The sequence below is a fragment of the Hyperolius riggenbachi genome, chromosome 4, assembly GCF_040937935.1.
Source record: "Hyperolius riggenbachi isolate aHypRig1 chromosome 4, aHypRig1.pri, whole genome shotgun sequence".
Classification (NCBI taxonomy): Eukaryota; Metazoa; Chordata; class Amphibia; order Anura; family Hyperoliidae; genus Hyperolius; species Hyperolius riggenbachi.
Window position 1 is genome coordinate 414,566,471 of NC_090649.1, and position 22,894 is coordinate 414,589,364.

The following is a 22,894-nucleotide window of genomic DNA, read 5'->3' on the forward strand; positions in this document are numbered from 1 at the left end:
ACCTGATCTGACGGGAAGTTGCAGGGTGTTTACCAGGAATAAAAACATTGTTTGGGTTTCTAATGTTGTCCGTTATTCTTTGCTAAGACAATGTCGCTTACTTGTTGTCCAGACTTGTTGTTATAGAATTAGTATCTCTAAAAGGTTGGTACAGTATTGGTGCCCTTCATTTCTTCTCTGTGTAATTATTACTAAAGCCTCAAAGCTCCGTGGAGGTCCGGAATACAGGAAGTGAGGTAAAATCTCTGCAGTGGAAAGGAATAAAGACAGCATTTTCTGCATTACTGAATGTGGTAATGCTTAGGCTGGTTTCAGACTGGCAACCGGGGGTATAGGAGCGTTACGGTGCGATGATCACACCACAATGCTAAAAATAGCCTTCGGAGATTACCACGGCAAACACAGTAATCTCCCTTCTGGCTGCAAGCCAAGCAGGAAGTGAGGCTCTCTATCCCTCACTTCCTGTGGCCGAAGTTAGTATTGCGTAGAATTGTGTTGAAAAAATACTCTTCTGTGCATGTGTACCACAACGGGAATGCCAAACTTTTAAATCTCTGCGCCGTCATAGATTTACATGACTTCTGGTCGCCACGCAAGCCGGCACCCAACGTGATGTTGCCCATGCATCAAATTGGAGACTTCCGATGCATCGGACTGTGCCAGTTATGAAATGCCCCATAGATTTTCATTGTTGTACCGTTATCCTGTGTCTAACACAGGGTAATGCACTGCGCCAGTGTGACAGGGGCTTGAGTGAATTGAGGCCATGGACTTCAGTGCAATTCACAAAACTAGATCAAGCCAAGAATTTGCGGAACCATTGAACGTTCGCAGAAATTTTCGTGAACATGTCACAGACATTCACAATCATCCCTGCTCAGTATACACTAAAACGTACCACACCAAAATGCTATTTTACCGAGTTTATTTAAACGGTACATAAACTTATAAGTCATTTGTACATTATTTTTTTTTAATATTTCAAATGGAAGTTTTGTTTTTTCACTACGAAATGAAACTAGTTTTGCATGGGTGGTTTCTGCTTTTTCTAGGCTGAGATTTACCCATATGCAATGCTGTTCAATTTTAAAGAATGAATTTGAAACCGAAGAGTAAAACCGAAACCAAGACTCTGCCTTTCTGACTTGGGACACTCAGACTTGACTTACTATTGTTGTCCTGAGCTGGAGGAGAGTGGAGAAAGCTTGAGGACACGTGATGCAGAAAATCTGGGCTGCAGTTTCCAAAAAGTGTCTATTAGGTGCCAGGTTTGCTTTCCTCACATGCAATCCTCACATTTGGGAGGATTGCTGAAAAATTAGTGTTTGTGGTATTTCAGTCACATTCACCAAGAACACATTTTTAGTAAATCCAGGGCTGCAATTGAACTACTGTTAATTTTAAGTAGAATGCCAGGTATAGAGTTCAAACTGAAGTGATGAAGATGTGGAGGCTGCCATATTTGTTTCCATTTAAAAAATGGCAGTTGTCTGGCTGTCCTGTTCATCCTCTGTCTCTAATATTTTTAGCTATAGACCCCGAATAAGCACGCAGATCTTGACTGGATTTTCCGCATGCTTGTTTTAAGGTGGGCGAATCAGTTTTTGGGGAAGTTAAAAAGTGGGTAGTAGTTGGATACTCACTTGTTATTGCTCTCCAGCAATCCCACTTTAAAGAGAATCTGTACTCTAATATTCTTACAAAAAAAAGCATACCATTCTATTCCTTATGTTCCCCTGTGCCCCTCTGTGCTGTTTCTGCCACCCCCTGCTGCAATCCTGGCTTGTAATGAACAGTTTTAGGCAGTGTTTACAAACAAATGACATGGCTTCTAACCAGAGTATCATAGGCTGAGAATAGCTTGCTGTGTGACTCATGCAGAGCTTGGAGGGGATGTATAAAGCTTCTGCCAAAGACAAGCAGTGCTGCACATTTCAGCCTCTGCCCAACAGACACGACAGAGGAAAGGAGATAAGATTTATTATAGAGACAGTGCAAGTAGGAAAGGCTGCAGTAAGACGGAGCACATTAGAACAGGCATAGGAACTTATAGGATAGAAAAAATAAGGCTGAACATTTTGTTACAGAGTCTCTTTAATCTGATACATGCTTCCTAATAATACACACTTTTTTGAGATTCCAGATCAGGTTTGTTAGATCACCTATGTGTACACCATGGTTGGCCACATCTGTAATCTTTTTTTAAGCTAGCCTGTTCTATAATGTTCATTTTACTGATGGTCATATTTTATTATTTATATGTTTTAGAGCCACCAAGTGCAAAGACTGTTTTAAACCAACTAAAAATAAACAAGTAAGTGGGAGGTGATGGGTGAAAATGTAATACATACATACTATTACGGTACTGGTCTGTATGCATTATTTATGCATTAATTACATGATCTGTGAATCACAAATTCACATGAAGGATAATATTTCAGGTAATGAGCCATCATTTGGTAGTAGCTCAGAGAACCAAAGGAAACCGCACAGTACCAGACAAGTGAAACAGAGCATGACATTACAAAGTACATCAAATATGTGGAACTACAGTCAAAATGTATTCTCTGCTCCAATAGTTTAGCTACACTATTTTTAGTTTTAAAAACAAAAACAAAAAAAGTACCTTTAAAGGGTTTAATGTTAATACTTAGTACAGTGTGGTTTACAGACTGAACTGGATATTACATTAGTATGTATGATGACTGCTTCTAGTGTGTGTGTGTGTGTGTGTGTGTGTGTGTACACGTACACACGTGGTTTATTATATTTTTCACAAATGTAGCAGACATCAGTTTGAGTCAAAGACAAGTAAGTTAACTATATTTTATTATTATTTGTCAATTTTGCAGTCCTGACTTCCTATATGACTGTTAGATGCAGCTTGGCTGGACTGAACAGCAGTCTCTAAGCTGACCTAACTCCTCCCCCTATCTCATTATCACTTGCACAAGGTAGTCAGGGAGGAGCTGGGAGGGGTACTAGCCAGCCTTTGTCAAGGAGAACAGCGCTGACCCTACCTTGCGTCCTGCATTGCTACCCACATATTAACACTTAGGGCCCGAGGTGGGCTCATAAAATTAAAAAACAGTAGGCTACCTGATCCGGGGGGCTGAGTGGATCAGGGAGCTGCAAAAACTGCTGCTTCCTGCCGCTCCTATGGGCCACACTGGCGTACTTTCACTTTCGTGACCTTTGGGTCACGATGCCGGAATAAGAGACTCTCTCTCATTCACAGTGTGCAGGGAGGTGGGGAGCAGCAGGGGGCGCAGAGAGAGTTGCCAAAAGACCGCTCTGAAAACCCTGCAGGAATGCCCCCTGGCAGGCGTTTTAAACAGGGAATCCCTCTCCTCTATGTTTACCTCTGCGGTAGCGACAAATATTGTTGCTAATCTCGGGGGAACTATAGCGTGGTGGTGGGGGGCAGAGAACGGCGGTGTGGGGACACAGGCTTGTCATGAGAACATGCCTTTTTGTCCCATCTGCCCCCCCATGGAACCGCCTCAGGTTCTCTAACTCACCTGCGTTAAGCCCTGGCAAATTCTAAAACTAGACAACAGGACCATTGCCTAAGGGTGGCCACTAATGATCCAATCTTTTTCATCCAATCTTACCAAATCTATGTAGTAGAAGAGTAAACTGAGTGAATATATTGAATGGATACTATAGGCAGTTCCCTTATATTACATAGAAATGGTAAGATTGGATGAAAAAGATTGGACCGTTAGCGGTCACCTTAAGTCAGCTCTGAGTAGCAACCGTCTAAGCGGAAAAGAGCTTGCTTGGGCAATGTAATAACCCAGCAAGTTATTTTACCCCTCAAACATGTTAAACATGGGCAAGAACCTTTAGAGCAGGTGAAAGGTCTCTATCGCCCATCTGTGACCGACTTCTTTCTGCACCTGGGAGCCTCCTTTTACTGAGGAGACTCCAGATGCCAGTCTTTTAAATAGGTAAAGGGAGTCATTTTAGTGTAAATAAAGAACATTTTCTTTAGTTGCCCGTCACATCACCGCTGCCTGCTTGAACCACCTATACACCTCTCCTTTTTGTTGGCTCTCCGGAACTGTACTATTCAGGCAGCCCCAATAAACCATCTTTGAGCCTCCTGCTGGGGCTCACTATTGGTCCAGGGTTTAACCAATGAAAATCCTACCTGAAAATAAAAATAAAAAAATGTAGCCGGCCCCTTCTTTAACCCCTTATTACCCATGCAGGCTGGTTTAACCTGGATGGCTGAGTTCACCCGTGTAGAGGAGGAGGTGGGTTAACCACCTCTATGCTTGTGGGGGGGATAGGTCTTGGGGGGATTTTGGTGGAATCTGGGAGCCCCCTTTATTATAAGGACCCCCAGATGCCCATCCCTTTGCAGGAATGGACGTGGAGCCCCAGCAAAAGCATCTTCATAGCTCCCACCTTTGTTATGTTATAAGTAATACACAGGGCCGGCCCTAGACTTTTTGCCGCCTTAGGCAAATTTAGAAAAGATTGTCGCCCCCTCCCAATTCCCCCCCCCCCCCCCATGGGGGGCCGCCGAGGTGGAGGGGTAGCGGGCAGGACGGGGTATTGGGCCTAGTGGTTGTCCACCCATGGACAGGCGGGTGCCGCCCCTAGAAGTTTGCCCCGCCTCATGAGCGGGCCGGCCCTGGTAATACACATTATAGCGGCAACATTATGGCTTTACTTGTTCTGGGGGAACATCATGATTGCACTGATAGGTGAGATCTTATGAGGGCAGAGAGTGAAAGCACATGACTATAATTGAGAACATCATCATAAGAGCTGTGAAAGAAGACTAAATAAGAGATAATGGGCCTGATACAACAGAGCCAGTTAATTTGTCATGCACACAACAGTGTACCATTACTTATGCCAGGGTAACAGCAGCATTTACCATGGTAACCTGTGCGATGCTTTGCTAATGTGTGATGGCGTAGTGTGCGGTTTCCTCGGCATTAGTATCAGTAACATTTACTGGTCCTTCATGCATCAGGCGCATTATTGGAAATGTCTTAGGCACCAGATGGTTAGAGTTGGTCCTGGATATAACATTTTATTACAAAATGATTACAACACAAACACACCCACGTGGTGCGTAGCTGAATGGAATATGAGCTGCAACCATATCTCCTCTGTTTTATAAGTGGTTTTATTTTCCCACAGATCTAATAATGAAGATTTTTTTTTTTTCGTTTTACAGTCTATCTTCACCAGAATGGCAGTTATAAAGGCCTTAGACAAGATCAGAGATGACGATTTCAGGCTGTAAGTTCTCTTAACCTGTCTTCTCGGTACAGAGCACTTTATTAACAGAACAGTGTGGAGGAGGGGCTGGATGGGAGGAAGTCAGAAGCACAAGCAATGCCTATCTGCTGATCAAGCAGTTCATTTACCTTCATGTCTTGTATTTTTGGAAGCTGTTCAGAGTTCAAGGAACCAGCCGCTACGCAGCCAGCACAGCTTGTGTACTTCAGTGATTTTGTGACACCAGAAATGTAATTCTTCTGGTTACCGACTGGGGAACCCGCAGAGAAAACGGAAAGCAAACATATCTTAAAAGGCAGCAATTCTATTTTTTGGATAGAAAGTGTCACCTCCCTAAACCATGTTTGTTAACTCAGTCAGATGCCCCTAATCACGTTCTCCATTGCACACCAATCTAATGGGCTGCCTTCCACCTATGATCTGTTGTAATCATTTTGATTTAGTTCAGCATAAACCAGCTAATACTGGTGCATTTCAGTGCTTGAAAGCACAACTGATAGAACTGCGCGTACCCAACTCACCACCTGGGCTCCCAATGCTGCTAGTAGCTGAGCAGCTACTACATAGAATACAAAGAAATTGTTGTACAACTAGCGGCCATTTGGGTACCAGTGTAGGAGATTCGTTTTAGGCAATTACGGTGGGGGTGGGAGGCTTGGGGTATTGGTTGGGTTAGGGTTAGACATTAGATGGGGAAGAGGTGTTTTATGCCCTAGGAGGGATTAGGTTCAGGCATTAGGTGGGAAGGTTTTGTTTAGACACTGAAGACTGGACATGGAGGGGGGGGGGGGGGGGTCATGTCGGTTTAGGCATTCAATAGGGGTGGATGTTTGATTTAGGCACTCGGGGAAGGTTCAAGGGAGAATACGTGCCAGGTTTATCCATAATAAAATATTGGCTATTTAAATTACCAGTATTTTTACTGTCTGCAACTCCTGTACAACCAACTCATGCGGCGGCTATATATGTATTTAACACTATGGAGAAGGGGGAGGTATGATAGAGCAACAATGCACTTACTCCTCTGCATCGCTTAGCAGTTACGCCAATATCTTAGTAACGTAGGGGGACCATTGTATACATGCAGATTCTCAGCCAAGATGGCTCCAAACAGCCACGTTGGCCAAGCTCAGTCTACCCTGTGCACAATAGCATACAGAAGTAACAGAGGCGCCAACAGGATAAAATATAAATAAAAAAAAAAATAAGATGGGGGGGTGTAAGGCCCCGTTTACACTTAGCCAGTTGGTGTGCGTTAGTATGCGTTAGTGCGCGTTGGTATGCGTTTTTTCCATAGCAGTGCATTGGGAGGAAGATTTCAGTTAAAACGCGTTAAGTGTAAAAGAGGCCATAGGAAAACACGGGCTTTACTTTGAAAATCAGTTTTATTTCAGTTATAACAGAGCAACTGATTAAGTGTAAAAGGGCCCTAAGGGTGGACTCGCCTCCCCAAGACAAACACAACGATTCTATATGATCAAAAGTTTTAATTCTTACTCCAAAAATATGCAACGCGTTTCACGGATTCCGAGCCCGCTTCACCAGGCAAAAATACAACAGGAGTAACTTAGAAGTGTGTGTATAAAGCACAGAGCCTCTGTGAGGCGGTGACATCAGCGGGAGCGAGGCCCGGCAACGCAGGCACATTGGTTTTCAGACTTTTAAAGTCTGAAATTCCAGAAGTGAACCGGAGGCGGGGCCGGAGCATCAGTGAGTGGCTGCGCGGGCACAGGATGTCTGTGGGGGACCATTAGAAGCCCCGGGTAAGTTCAACTCCTTTTCCCCCTACAGTATTCCTTTAAGTAAAAATTTGACTTTAAATTCTCAACTTCTTTAACTTGACTTGTTTCAGGCAGTTCCCATGGCCACCAACTTCCCCAAAGACTCTCTGTGACCTTGTGGACATTCAGTGCAGCCATGCTCCCGTTTTTGTGGCAGGTATTGTCTTTCCTTATGTTTCTAACATCTGTAATATTCAGTCACATATTGTAGCATCTAGTCACACTTTGTGTCCGTGGTGCTGCACAGTAACTATGGCAGAAAGCAGGATTGTATTACTTCTCATGGGTTTGTAGTAGTTAAGCCATTTCCCAGCATCTTCAGTGAGGACATTGTATTTGCTCTTACAACCAATGACTGGGTTCATTAAAAATTGTCCTTGTAAGTGGTTAGGATTTGCCTCTCTCACCTGTGTCATATCAGATTGCGACCAGGTTTGTCATTTGAAGATCTTTGGTAGTATATTCTTTTTTTTTTGTAGGGTTGTTACTTTTTTTGTTTGTTTTTTTCAGTAGAGCCTAAGGTAGGAAAATTTGTTATTGTTTTCTCATCCGGTTGTCTGCAGTGACATCTTCTTCACTATTGCTAATTTACTGACATTCTAGCATCCCCATTGGTGTTCATGAACCAGCAGGTTCTAATGTGACAGTGGGTTTGCGAATATGATCACCTCACCAAACACTTTCCTTATTGGACAGCTGACTACAGGTCAGAGGGCATGCTGGGATTTCTGGGATGTAAGATCTCCACTGGCAAACCCATGTGTTGACGAACTACCATCCCTACTTATGATATATCCATCAGAGATGCTTGGAGATCGCTTGAGACATTAAATTGGGCTTATAAAGTTTTGATTTGGGATATTCATATATGTTAGTACATTGCAGGAAGATATAACAAATACTCCCGGACCTTACCACAAACTCCCTGGGTTATTGAAGGAGAGAGGAAGATGGAGTCTTCGGTGGAGGAACTGATAACAGAACAGCTTATGGCTCTCTTCAAAGCAGACAGTAAGTACTGTATTGGGAGAGTTGGCAGGTAGGGAAATGGGTCCAATTACTCCACTATGTACTCCATGTTTGGAAAGTAAGGCAGCCAAAGTACAGTGCATTAATGATACACCCCTTAAAATTAGCTTAGTCATGTCTAATACAGCAGCATTGATGCAAACTGTGTTGAGTGATTACCGTTGATCTACTTGCACAGAAAACTGTCTGATGTCAGTATGAAGGAAAGCTGAACTATCAAATCTCTGGTCTCCACTGCAAAAGAGGGCATGTCTGAGGATGTTTCTCTCTCGTGAACTAGTCACTGAGGACATAAAGACTCATCAGGCAGAAATGTTTTGCATTTTGGCCACTTGTGGACACTCCTATAAAACAGTGGATATATCTGTAGAAAGCAACATGAGAGCAGAAATAGCCAGAAAACCCAACCCACCTCCTCCTCAGTTGGTTCTTGGACATTGGGGACATTGAGGAGCTGATATTTGCAGTGGGAGATTTTCATGTGGAAGCATAAAAATCGAGTAGGAACTTGGCAGGGAAAAAATAGGGCTCCAGCTTTATGCTGAAACTGGAATCTGCAAACTCCACAGTCTTTTGTTACACATTGTCTGCTTTCCTAATTTTATGTAGTTTGGTTTGATAGTGTAGCAATTTTTTTATATATGATTTGTATTTTTTTAATTTTCATTTCTGTACTTTCCAGTTTAGCAAAAATACATTCCTAATCTAACCACCATTCCAAAAGTATTGCAGATAAACTGTAGAGAAACCACCAACTGCCTTGCAATGTTAAAATACGGATGAACGCGAAATTTCACCTGAGGCGAAGCTGAACGTTGTGCTACTGGCCGTGCTAAAGGGGGTTAACTTACCCTGGTTGCTGCTCAACACTGCGCTCCATACTTTCTATACTTCCTGAATCACAGCCAGAAACAGAAAGTATCGGGAAGATGTAGAGGGGCATTAAGCGCTGTGGCCAGATGTAGTTACAAGGGTAGGTTAACCCCCCTTTGCCATGCCCGCATGCACAAATGCTCCGTTCCTGAGGAGAATGAATTTTGCATTTTCACACTCATCCTTGGTTACAAAGTCCCTTCATTTACATGGAAGTATAACGATAGCCCATGTCATCCATTTTTCTGCAACCAGAAGCCCATAGACAGGTCAAGGCATCTGACTTTCTTGGCTCAATGCTCACACTGAGGCAGTATTTCACTAACTAGCAGTGCCATGGGTTTCTTATTTATTCTTACAGAAGGTTTATATAGTACCAGCATACTTTGTTGCACAGAAAAAGTATAGAGACCAATACATGATACAAACTGGGATAACAATCACTATATATGGTAGCAGGAACATAGCAGAAAGCCAAGATATGGCGGTTACAGATGTAGCATTGTCTACAAAAGAAAATGTTAGCACAGCCAGCTCCCATATTTGTATATTGTCCAGGATACCCATTGAGGTCATAGAGTTGTATTATTTTGACAGTGATGCTAGTGTGAAAAATTTAGCTTCATAGCAAAGACAATAACCCTACCCCAGCGAGTGATCCTGTTCTGTTAATAGTCTAGATTCTTTAACTATCCTTAACATTGTAAGCTTCACCTTCAGATATCGCACTTCACTGGTCAATGGCACCAATAACATTAACTCAGAGCTTAACCTTAACTATTACGCATATATGGACAGTAGCCTAACACCAACCTCAATCTTCAATCTCAAACTTACTGTAATTGCTCCCAAATTCTAACACTAAAGGCCCATACACACGTCGGATTTCCGTGAACGACGGGTCATTTGAACGTCTCGTCGTTCAGTCGTTCGCCCGCTAAATCGGGTGTGTGTACAGACTGTCGTTCGCTTGAAAAGTCTGTACACACGCCCGATTTAGCGGGTGAACGACTGAACGACGGGACGTTCAAACGACCCGTCCACGGAAATTCGACGTGTGTATGGGCCTTAAGCCTAACTCCAAACTATCACTAAAATTTACCAATCTCAACAGTTCTACCCAACTAAACCTAGCCCTAAAGGTGGCCATACACAATGCAACCAAACAGTTTGACACACGCACGCACACACGTTTGTGTGTGCGCCCCGCCATCACTCGACCTTAACCTATTACAATTAAACTTTGTATACAGATCCTTTACTACCTGGAAATATATGTTCTGGGGGCCTCACGCCCCCCTCTGCACACCTGGGTGAGGCCACAAACAGCCAATCAGCTTTCACCCATTCATGTCAATGGGAAAAATGTAAAAGGCTGCCGTTCTCACAGTAATAAAGCCAAACTGATTTTCAAAGAGAAAGTTTAAATTGCTGCCATTCTTACACTGTTAATAGCAGAGGCCTCAAATCAGGTACTATCAGTCATTGGGTGACTGGGGGTTCATATTCAGGAAAGAAGGCTGAGCCACGAACAGCCAATCAGATGTGTTTTTATTGATTCCAATGGGAAAATTTAAACTGCCTTCCTTCTCACTTATTGATGCCAAGGACCCCAAAGCTGACAAACTTGTTCATTGACTGACTGTGTGTCAAGGTTAGAAAAAGTGGCTGGAACCACCAACAACTAAATACAAACCCAAGCAATGCCGGGTCTTCCGCTAGTTTATTTTATAAAATAATTGATTGTATAGAAAAGTCATGTGAAACTTTTGATAAATGCCTGAAAAATTGAACACCAAATACCTTACTTTGAAACTGACAAGAGAAATCATTGTGAGACACTTCTGAGCATATGCAGTCTTATTTGCAGAGAACGGTGCTGTGCCAAGATCTTATGTAAATGCATGCTGTTTATCTGCTTTGTTGTTTAATAACCCAATAGTTAGTTTCTAATTTAAGCCATAATGTTAATTCATGTTAATCTTTTTTCAGGCTTTAACTTCTCGTCTTCTGGAAGGGAAGATGTGGATGTGAGGACCCTTGGCAGAGGTAATCTACACGTTGAGCCATTTAAAGGAAGCTTGTACTGAGAAAAATATACAGGCTAACGCTGCTGACCTCATCAAATGTAAAAGCATTTTGCTTGGCTCACATAAATCTGGATTCCAGTAAAAAAAATAGCCAGGTCACTAGGGGAGTGTAAGTATGTGACCCTCAAAAGGTTAAAGGACAACTGAAGTGAGAGGTATATAAAGGCTGCCATACAAAGATACTGATGGATTACCTGATCTAGAGCTAATTGAATAGTGAAGAAATGTAATCTGTAAAAGCAGTAGAAATGTTTGATTACATAGTAATAAGCTTGACATGCGCTGGCGTGGCAATTTTACTGACTTTTAATGCATCAACTCTATTGTTACTAATACAAAGTAGGAATTTTGGGAACCAGTCTAGTAACTTCTGATTTTGGATGTCACTTGGTCAGATTTGATTGATCCTCCTTACTAGTTTCATCCAGTGTTATAAGGAAGCAATGTGCTTTGCCTGACTACACCCAACACCCTATGCCTGCCCTAATAGTGCCTACAGGCCATATTTTTGACTATCCTTCATGCAGTCATGTTGAGGAATCTCCCAGTTGCAGGCACACACATTGTCCCTCTCATTTAATCAGGATCAAACACATGGCTATTTCTCATGGGGCTATTAGGTTGGCTTTATGCAGATCAGTTTTTGATATACTTTCCTTATTTTGTTTTTAGGAAGACCTTTTGCAGTAGAGCTTTTAAACCCTCATAAAGTTGAGTTTACAAAACAAGACATGAAGGATCTTCAGGAGGTAAGGGCAGATAATTGATTCCTATGTTCATGACTGTTTGCCATGTTGTCTCCTGTGGTATCGCTCTTCTTCGTATGCGATATACTATATGTGCACCAAAGAGTAGCAATGTTACCATATTGGGGTTGATTCATGAAGCTGCGTGAGCTCCATGACCAGCAACACACTCTAAATACAAGGCTGCACGCTAAGTGCACTCTTGCAGCGTAGCGTGCCATCCTTAGTTACGTGCTTTGCTAACATAGCAACATGCGTTCCTTTAAATACCGGCCACTGCTTTGAAGTATTGAGATCTCGATACCTCACTAGAGTGGCCGCTACTTTGTTCATTAACATAGTTGCTATGTTACACAGTAACTATGTTAATTAACATAGTAGCAGCCGCTCTAGTGAAGTATCGCGCCCGCGATACTTCAAAGCAGTGGCCGGTATTTAAAGGAACTGGTGTTGCAATGTAAGCAAAGGAAGGAACACTACGCAGCAAGAGCCAGCTTAGCGTACAGCCTTGTATTTAGAGTGCGGTGCTGGTCGTGGAGCTACAAGGAGGAAGTGCGCGGCCGAAGGAGGAAGTGCACGGTAGTGAGTCGTGGAACGCATCCCATTGGATGCGTGCAATTGTGTGATACGCATAGAAGCACCGGACATCTGGGTAATCCCCTGTCTCCCATGCACACACCTTAGGCAATTAAACCTCATTAGAATAATTGGACTTTGTATCTATCCTGTAAGTGTTTTTAATGTTCTTACTTTTCAGAAGATAAACCGTTCTGACAAGATCAAGGTGCGAGATTTGCAGATAGTCACCAGGTGAGTACGCCAGTTTGATGCTGAACTCTGTTCCGCAATCCAAACGCAGTTTCTTGCCAACATCAGTTGTTCAAAAATTCAGGTTTCGGTAGTACAATAAAGTCACTTGCCTAACGCACATCACCTGCCCATACCCGCTTCTGAAATTACATTGACAAGAAAAGGCGGCACCTTTTCCCCTTTGAGCTAGTCACGTAACCACTTAGCCTCCTCTTCCTTTAATGCAGAAATAATGTAATACCATTTATCTGCTACTGTTCATCTCTAACACTTCATACACACTACGGAGCCAGTGATAATATTGCTGTGCTGGTACTAACACCAGCAGAGTACTACACGTTACACAAATGGCGCAAACTGTGGTACATGGGTTAGGTGAGCGTTGCTATGCTAATTCGACGAGAAACTTGACACACATTACCATAGCAACACTCGCATTACCCATGTACCATGGGTCAGGCTAATTGTATAAAGTGTGGTGGCGATATTACTGACACTTGTGCATCAGTCCTTACGTCATGCATTTTCCAATGTATTGCAGTGTAACACAACAGACCCTGGTTAAGCAGTAGGTATGTACAATGTGGCCATGCCTTTTCATGGACCCCTTCACATGCCTGCTGTGTTACAGTACTACAGAGCATATTGTTCCTGATATAAATGGCACGCTTCCACACCCGGCCAGAAATGGACACGGCAGCCAAACATGTATGTGTTGTGCTTAATGCAAATATAAGCAGAATTAATAGTTTGGACTGGCCCCATAGCTTTACCATAAAGTGTTGCCCAGGTGACCAGCATTAGTTCACTGTGAAACTGCATGCCACTCAGAGAGAGCGAGATTAAAATGTGTTCTCTTGCAGGGAGGCCATCTCTCACATGAAGGAAGGGGAGGAAGAGAAGACAAAATGTTACAGTGCACTACTATGGACAGAAAAAGCTATCCTGAAAGAAGATCTAGAAATCCTAGATAATGCTAAGGTTTGTGGCTTATGTTTGACTGCTTTATGAGAAGCTACTGTATCAGTAGAATCTAACCTTGAGAGCAAAAAATTAGAGTGAGTCTGCTGGAAATGCTACTGGGGCTTGCTGTCTTCAGGACTTAAAGAGAAATCGTGACCAAGAATTAAACTTCTTCCCAATCAGTAGCTGATGCCCCCTTTCCAATGAGAAATCTATTCCTTTTCACAAACGGATCGGGGGCTCTGTATGGCTAATATTGTGGTGAAACCCCTCCCATAGCGTGATGTCAGAACCATGATCCTGACAGTTTCCTGTCCGTGAACCTCATTGCATTGTGGGTAATAACAGCTGTTTACAGCTGGGTCCAACCGCCAAAAAAGCAAGCAGCATCTCCTGCCACTGACATCACCTTACCAGCAGTAAAAAATGTCACCATGTGGTAAATGTCAGAATGTAAATCAGAGAGAGGAAAGATTTTACAATGGGAAAACACAGAGGAAATTGTTTATACATATTTATTGTAAAAATGAAGCATTTTTTTTTATTCCATTCTTTTCACTGGAGTTCTTTAATGATCCAATGATCTGGACAGCTGTGCAGACCATAAACTATGCATGTTTTAACTGAGCACTTGTTCCAGGCCAGCATCTGAGAAAGTATAGAATTAATTTGATAAATAGAACTACATAAAATATAGCAGTAGTTACCAGTTCAAAAAACTGGGTCCCTTTTTTGACAATGAAAGCAATTTGTTCTTTGGTTTGCACAATTGACCTGTTTGCACAAGCTGTAGGGCCTTTTTCCACTATCAATTGCTAGCGCTTGCGCTAAATGCTAGCGATTCAGCAAGTACCTAATTTTTTTCTGCAATTGCAATTTTGCTATGCATTGCATAGCAAAATCTCGGTAAAAATCTCTCCGCAGCGCGATTGCGCTTTTGTAAAAATTGAATAGCGGTAGTAGAAAATACCTACCGCGTTTCCTATGTTATTTAGCAAACCCTAGCAATTTAAAAATCCCTAGCGATTTGCGATTCAGCATAGCAAACGCTCCTAGTGGAAAAGGGCCCTAAGTGACTAAAGAAATGTTCCACAAAGTAATTAACTCCCAGCAACTTAACCATCATCTTCAGTTGATGAAGGTCTTGAAGAACTAAGCAGCAGCTTTATCACTGGCCAGCACTGAAATCGGAAGGGCCTCATCTTCTGCACATGATTTTTGCTCTAGTCAGGGCCACAACTATTGCAAATGATTTAAAGGTGGTTTAACAGGAAGTTTTCTGCACACCTGCCAATTTCAGTTTAGATGTATAGGAAATCCTCTGGAAATGAATTGAAATATACTGATGGGCGTCTTTCTGTTCGCTTAGGAGTTGGAAATTGTACAGAAAACCCCACTTCGTGTTCTCCATCGGAGGCCCTTGGCTGGCAGATTGCGACTGATACATACCATGAGGACGGAATATGTGGACGAGCATCATTTCCGACTATACCTAAAGACACAAGCTGGAACGTATCCTTTGCCTATGCAGAAGAACTGGATTTGTTTTCCTTATTAAAATTATTTAACATAATTAGGTTAATTAATAACATGTAATTTGTTTAGAATTTTACCGGTAAAGTAAAACTGAAGTGAAAAAAATCCAGATACTCCTCTATGGAGAAGGAAGGCTCTGGATCCTGAGACTGTCCCCTCATTCCAGTGCTTCAACATCCCTGTTCACTGTTCACTTTGCAGCAACTCAGTGGCCGGTCGGGCACTTCCGGCACAGTGCGATGCCGTAAGTGTGCTAGGCCCCATTTCTTGTGTTGCATTACCCTGCAGTATACCAGGGTAAGGCAACGCAAGCTTGCAAGGCACATGCAAAAGGAGCCTAAAATGATGCTGTGTTTAATAATGCAGTATACTTGCATGACATGTCATACACTGTTAGAACAGAGCCAAGCAAATGATGAATAAGCAATAACACTTTCAGCCAATGTGTTTGTCCACCTATAGCTTGTGTTTTGTTTGATTTTTGAGGGGTTTAACTGATTATAATAGAAATTACACGCTGGGAGTGTTGAGCAGAAAACTGTTATGTTACTCTCCTTTGGAAGGCAACAGAAGCTGGCAGTTAAACATGCTCAGCTAATTGACCAGTAGCTGCGGGCTTTGATTGGCTGCATTTCTTTCCATTCCCGCAGCAGAGGAGGTTTGCTTAGCTTCCTCAGGGTGCTGCATCTTGGAGGAGCATCAGGCCCGCTGTGTCTGCTCTAGAACTGCTATAAGCCTGAACACCTGAGGCTGGCAGCTTCTCTATGAGAATTTTGATAGAATTCTATTACTTTGAGATTGAGTGAATCTGACTCCTTATACCCAAGACTTTTACTATAATTTTCTAGCATAAGTTAGCCTGTGGCAGTGGCTGGATAGTGTAATGGCTAAGGGCTCTGCCTCTGACACAGGAGACCTGGTTTGAATCTCGGCTCTTCCTGTTCAGTAAGCCGGCACCTATGCGCTGAGGAGACCTTAGGCAAGCTTCCCCAACACTGCTACTATCTATAGAGTGCACTCTAGTGGCTGCAGCTCAGGCACTTTGAGTCCACCAGGAGAAAACCGTGATATAAATGTAATTTGTCTTTCCACAGAAGATACTACCCATTGTAAAAAATGATCTTAACTAATGATAAGGTATATCAAGGAGTTTGTACATGGCGACTTTGGGCGAACAGTTCCAAACATTGGCTCACTGATGAAAACTACTGCTGATATATTGGAGCTGGACGTTGAGGTCAGAGCTTTTTTCTTGCATGTGTTATGTGTACCATCAGTTTGTCCCATACAGAAACCTGTTCATGAAGTGCATGATGCTGGGGAAGAGCCTAGAACACAATTACTGTATATACCGGAGTATAAGCCATCATGAGTACAGGCCGAACCCCCCCCAACTTTCGCCCCTCAAAATACCTAATAATGTGTGACCCGATTGTAAGCCAAACCTCCAGTGTCTCTCCCTTATCTACCCCGTGTATGTGCTGCAGAGTGTGCATTGGAAGCATGCTTGTATTTATAGTTACCTCTCCAACCTCCTGTGTCTCTCCCTAGCCTACCCCATGTATGTGCTGCAGAGTGTGCATTGGAAGCGTGCTTGTATTTATAGTTACCTCTCCAACCTCCTATGTCTCTCCCTAGCCTATCCTGTGTATGTGCTGCAGAGTGTGCATTGGAAGCATGCTTGTATCTTTAGTTACTTCTCCAACCTCCTCTGTCTCTCCCTAGCCTACCCCATGTATGTGCTGCAGAGTGTGCATTGGAAGCATGCTTGTATCTTTAGTTACTTCTCCAACCTCCTGTGTCTCTCCCTAGCCTACCCCATGTATGTGCTGCAGAGTGTGCATTGGAAGCATGCTTGTATTTATAGTTACCTCTCCATCCTCCTATGTCTCTCCCTAGCCTACCCTGTGTATGTGCTGCAGAGTGCACATTGGAAGCATGCTTGTATTTATAGTTACCTCTCCAACCTCCAATGTCTCTTCCTAGCCTACCCCGTGTATGTGCTGCAGAGTGTGCTTTGGAAGCATGCTTGTATTTATAGTTACCTCTCCAACCTCCTGTGTCTCTTCCTAGCCTACCCCATGAATGTGCTGCAGAGTGTGCATTGGAAGCATGCTTGTATTTATAGTTACCTCTCCATCCTCCTATGTCTCTCCCTAGCCTACCCTGTGTATGTGCTGCAGAGTGCACATTGGAAGCATGCTTGTATTTATAGTTACCTCTCCAACCTCCAATGTCTCTTCCTAGCCTACCCCGTGTATGTGCTGCAGAGTGTGCATTGGAAGCATGCTTGTATTTATAGTTACCTCTCCAACCTCCTATATCTCTCCCTAGCCTACCCTGTGTATGTGCTGCAGAGTGTGCATTGGAAGCATGCTTGTATTTATAGTTACCTCTCCAACCTCCTATGTCTCTTCCTAGCCTACCCCATGTATGTGCTGCAGAGTGTGCATTGGAAGCATGCTTGTATTTAGTTACCTCTCCAACCTCCTATGTCTCTTCCTAGCCTACCCTGTGTATGTGCTGCAGAGTGTGCATTGGAAGCATGCTTGTATCTATAGTTACCTCTCCAACCTCCTATGTCTCTTCCTAGCCTACCCTGTGTATGTGCTGCAGAGTGTGCATTGGAAGCATGCTTGTATTTATAGTTACCTCTCCAACCTCCTATGTCTCTTCCTAGCCTACCCCATGTATGTGCTGCAGAGTGTGCATTGGAAGCATGCTTGTATCTTTAGTTACTTCTCCAACCTCCAATGTCTCTTCCTAGCCTACCCTGTGTATGTGCTGCAGAGTGCGCATTGGAAGCATGCTTGTATTTATAGTTCCCTCTCCAACCTCCTATGTCTCTCCCTAGCCTACCCCATGTATGTGCTGCAGAGTGTGCATTGGAAGGATGCTTGTATCTATCCAATCTCCAAGGTCTCTTCTCATGCTAAAATCTGTGTGTGTGTAGTGTGTGGAGGGATACTGTCAGATAGATCCCTTTATGATCATAATCTGAGAGGGATATATCTGATGGCCACATTGACCAGTGTATGGCCAGCTTAAACGGAACCCAAGTTCGAGACCTATGAAAGCTGCCATATTTATTTCCTTTTAAACAATACCAGCTGCCTGGCAGTCCTGCTGATCTTTCTGGTCAGTAGTGTCTAGATCACACACCTGAAACAAGCATGCAGCTAATCTTGTCAGATTTGTCATAGACGTCTGTTCTGCATGCTTGTTCAGGGTCTGCGGGTTAAAGTATTAGAGGCAGAGAATCAGTAGGACAGCCAGGCAATGTGCATTATTTAAAAGGAAACAAACATGTCAGCATGTCCATATCTCTCTCACCTCGGGTTCCCTTTCAGTCATATTCCTAGTAAGCAACTCTCCTACCTACTTATAATTAACCAGGAAAGAGCATGCAATCTTGTGGCGAAAAAGTGAACTGGCAAGGGGTCCAGTAAAGACATAGAGAGAGTGTGTCTCTCAGATCAGATTACTGATTGGTTCACATGGGCTTCTGCTTAGCGTTTCTTTCAAATACTGTTTTTTTTTTTTTTTTCAAGAATGCCAGCATTTAACAGGTTAGCTTGTAATGGCTTTTGAAGGCTTTTAATGGCTTTCAGGAGGGCGTTGCATTTTTTGGGCTTTTGGTGGCTTTTACAGGACGTATATGGAAAGGCTGGGCTTTTATGGGCTTTCTTTGGCTTATATGGGCTTTCTTTGGCTTATATGGGCTTTCATTGGCTTTCAGTGACTTTTGCTGGCTTTCAAACGCCTTCTAGAAGCTGTATGTTGCTTTTGAGATGAGACCAGAATCTGGGATCAACTGCCAGGCGTTCATGAAAGCCTGCAAAAGCTTGTATTAAACGCTTCCATTCACTTGCATGGGAGAGCAGTAGATCCCTAAAACGTTACTTTTAAGACGCTGCGTTTAATGCCAGCAAAACGTCCGTGTGAACCAGCCAAATTAATTCCTCTGTCATTGCTAATAAAGTAATAACCATGTAGATTACAGAAAGGATATTGCCGTGGCTAAAGAGTTCTCCAGTGGTTGTATTGATTTTTTTTTCTGTATTCCTTCTCTCCCTTTAGTCTGTGGACGTGGACTGGCCTCCCGCCTTGGATGACTGAGTTCCAGGTTATACAGAAGTGTATGTGGACTGATATGGGGACAGTATTATCTGGATCATGTTGATCTGTTTTTTATTCTCACGTGAAGGCAATTTATCATACTGTTCTGATACATCCTCAGTCTCTTGTGATTGTGAACAAGGAAGTGATGTGTCTATAGAGGAACATAGTCACAGTTACATTCCTGCTGTAACATCAGATAAGACCTGCACAATTATTAAATCACATATGACTTTTTGCTTTGTAAACCCCCGATTTCTGTTTTTTGAAGTACTCATGTACATTCCACATCGAATGTCATATTATGGTAAATCCAAGCCCAGTGCTAATATTCACTCTCGTAGCCTAATCCAGATACGTGCCAAGAGGATGTGGCATATGATTTTCTTGCCTGAGTTATACAGTAGCTAAAATCCTGTGTGTATTATTATTCGGATTTATATAGTGCATATACATATTACGCAGCGCTGCACAAGTAATAAGATTACAGACATTGATAAGGAGGGGGTGACTGTCAACAGACAATAAGCAATAAGCTACACAATGTCATACACTGCAGTAATAGTCTCAGTAATTCAGGTTCACCTTACTCTGTGAGCAGAGTGTACAGATACACAAGGAAGGGGGGCCCTGCCAAAGGCTTATAATCTAAAGGGAGGGGGTAGTAACACAATAGGAGGGGGCTGAGAGGAAATTGTGTTGGTGTGATGTCAAATTATGGGAATTTGCTGATGAATACTGGTAAATTCAATTTGATTGCTTTACCCTCAAACTGCTACCCTTTAAAGGGACTCCGAGCAGTGCAGAAACTATGGAAAGATGCATATCATTTTAAAGCTCTGTTTCTCCTCTTTCCAATGATATATAAACCGTCGCCCTACGCCTTTTAGTTTTCGCTATTTTCGCGATTGAAATTGCCGCGGCCGCAATTTCAATCGCGAAAATAAAGAAAACTAAAAGGCGTAGGGCGACGGTTTAGGGGTCGCCAGAAAGAGGAGAAAGAGAGCTTTAAAATGATATCCATCTTTCCATAGTTACATTGTATTACACAGGCCGACTTTTTCTGCTGAATGGAGCTGCTGACACTGGGGAAAGTGTCGTCCTGTGTAATACAATGTAACTATGGAAAGATGGATATCATTTTAAAGCTCTCTTTCTCCTCTTTCTGGCGACACCTAAATCGTCGCTCTACGCCTTTTAGTTTACTTTATTTTCGCGATTGAAATCGCGCCCGCGGCAATTTCAATCGCGAAAATAGCGAAAACTAAAAGGCGTAGGGCGGCGGTTTATATATCATTGGAAAGAGGAGAAAGAGAGCTTTAAAATGATATGCATCTTTCCATAGTTTCTGCACTGCTCGGAGTCCCTTTAAGTGCGAACTGACGTCAGCCGTGAACTGACTAGAGGCCTTGCTTATATACACAGCCTGAGCAAATGTAATCAGGATGGCCTACTCATCTGAGCGAGTTGCATATGCTCATGCATATCAATCAGAATTGTAGAGCTAAGAGACTGTTATGCTAGTTACACAGTATACAATTTTCTGTTAGATTTACCTGCCAGATCGATTTTCTCCAACACGTTAAATGTAACAGAACATTGTATCGTGTGTATGTAGCATTAGAAGTTACACATGAGCCGCTAGGTAATAAGTGTGAAGTAAATGAATGCCAGAATTCACAGTTCATAGTGAAAATGTCTATGCAACTCAGCAATTAATATGGTTAAAGGGAACCTTAACTGAACGGAGGGGGGGGGGGGGGGTAAAGAGTTTCACTTACCTGGGGCTATTACCACCCCCCTGCAGCCATCCTGTGCCCTCGGAGCCGCTCTTGAATCCTCCGTTCCCCCGCTGTCACTTAGTTTCGTTTTTGACGACTCAACAGTCGGTCGGCCGCCATGCGTATTATTGGACGCATTCCCTACTGCAATTAGCACTGTTGCGGACCGCAACACATACAAAAATACGCGTTGCCGCATTCCACACGCGTAGATATGCGGCAACGCGTCGCAGTCCGCAACAGCGGTAATGCGTCCAATAATACGCATGGCGGCCGGCCGACTGGTGAATAGTCAAAAACAAAAACCCTGTTCAGTTAAGGTTCCCTCTAAGGATGTTCATAACATATGGGTTGAGACATACATAGTTTGTGTTCAGTCAGATAGGGTGCATATCACACATGCAATTCGCGTAACATGCAGTTGGTTCATGTGCAGTCAGATGAGATGGGACATACACAGATAATTCTCATAAACTGGCAATATAGAATTACCATGCTGCCTCTTATAAGTTGTAAGTGTAATGTTAACAGCAGTTCTGTTCCCTTTGCCCTCTACGACCCCCTTTCTCCTTGAAGGCTGTAGCCATACACTATAGCATTTTTTTTTCTGCCCAATCACACTTGATTTGAAAAAATGTCTAATTGGGCAAGCATTTTGGCGAATGTTTGTGTTTGTGATAGTGATAGACACTACGATCAAGAGTTGTATGGTCAGACCACCCCGCCATCAGCTTCACCCTGGCAGCACCAGTGATAAAACACCAGGTGAAAGAACACACAAAATACCATTCAATGAAGTATGTTTCGCTCCAGCTAATTCAGAAAAAAACTCCGTCTCGATGGACTGACAGATCATTGCTCAGACCTGGACTACATGATTCTGAATTATAACCACACTGGCCACATTTCACTAAGCATTACCGCATTCGGTAATGCAGAAAACAGTTGATTTTACCAATCGCCTTGCCAAATGCCAATACACTAAACTTATTACCACACTAAAAAGTAAAATTACCAACTAGTTAGGTAAATTATCGACTTGTGCTGTAAATACCTCAAGAAATTGCAATTCACAAAGAATATGGCATTTGGTAAATCAAGTAAAAGCCTTCGGTGTTTATCTCCACCCTGACCAGCCAGTAACTAACGATCTCCATGCAGTAAAAGTTGACAGATGTAGCAGACAGCTAATAGGGAGAGCCAGACAGCTCTGCTTCTCACCCCATTTGATCCGACGCACTGGCGGGTGGTCCTTCAAAACAGATCAGCCAAATTTGACATTTTAAAAAGTATTTTCTGTTTCCCTTTAGATGTGCATATCTGTATACTGATACAGTTAGGATGTATGCAAATCTAAAGGCAAGCCAGGGATGCACTGTTCAGAAAATGCACTGGCTCATGCAGACACGTGTGGGAAAACTCACAGCTTCCTGTCTGACCTTCTTCACAACTGCAGCAGGGCTTAGTGGATTGGAGCATGTTTTTTCGGTATGGAACTTCTACCGCATGCAGGGAATCTTATTGATTGAGGGGAAAAAAGTGTAAAATACCAATTGTGGTATATTAATGACCTAAATTATATTACTGAACTGCCCTTAGTGAATTGTGGCCATTGCTTCAGTACGTATCAAGCGATTGACACCACTGCACCATGCAATGTGGTTCTATAGCTCATTAAAGGAACCGAATAAAGAAGTGCGCAGACAAGACAGACAATGGCGCACATTTTAAAAGGGAAATGCACCCTAATCTCTCACCTGAAAAGCGATCAAATAGCAATCCTCAAGGAAAAAATCTGTATCACAGGAGATTGCAAAGGCCACCAACAAGCTGGCCCAATTATTCCGCGCAGTTGATAGTCTTTGCAAGCCATCCTGTCAAAAACCTAGTATAAATTTCTT

General features: G+C 42.9%; 1 protein-coding gene across 2 annotated transcripts in view; it reads left to right on the forward strand.

Annotated features, from left to right (window-relative positions):
- The window catches only part of PUS10 (pseudouridine synthase 10), a 58,745-nt gene extending 39,285 nt beyond the window's left edge, over nt 1-19,460 (forward strand). For both annotated transcript variants that reach the window (XM_068279607.1, XM_068279606.1), the window contains 11 exons: nt 2,269-2,314; nt 5,201-5,265; nt 7,118-7,203; nt 7,932-8,057; nt 10,941-10,997; nt 11,711-11,787; nt 12,542-12,594; nt 13,458-13,575; nt 14,927-15,069; nt 16,231-16,330; nt 19,174-19,460. In XM_068279607.1, the coding sequence (XP_068135708.1) occupies nt 2,269-2,314; nt 5,201-5,265; nt 7,118-7,203; nt 7,932-8,057; nt 10,941-10,997; nt 11,711-11,787; nt 12,542-12,594; nt 13,458-13,575; nt 14,927-15,069; nt 16,231-16,330; nt 19,174-19,212 (910 nt within the window). In that variant the 3' untranslated portion in view covers nt 19,213-19,460. The remainder of the gene's footprint in view (nt 1-2,268; nt 2,315-5,200; nt 5,266-7,117; nt 7,204-7,931; nt 8,058-10,940; nt 10,998-11,710; nt 11,788-12,541; nt 12,595-13,457; nt 13,576-14,926; nt 15,070-16,230; nt 16,331-19,173) is intronic.
- The last annotated feature ends 3,434 nt before the right edge of the window (nt 19,461-22,894 follow it).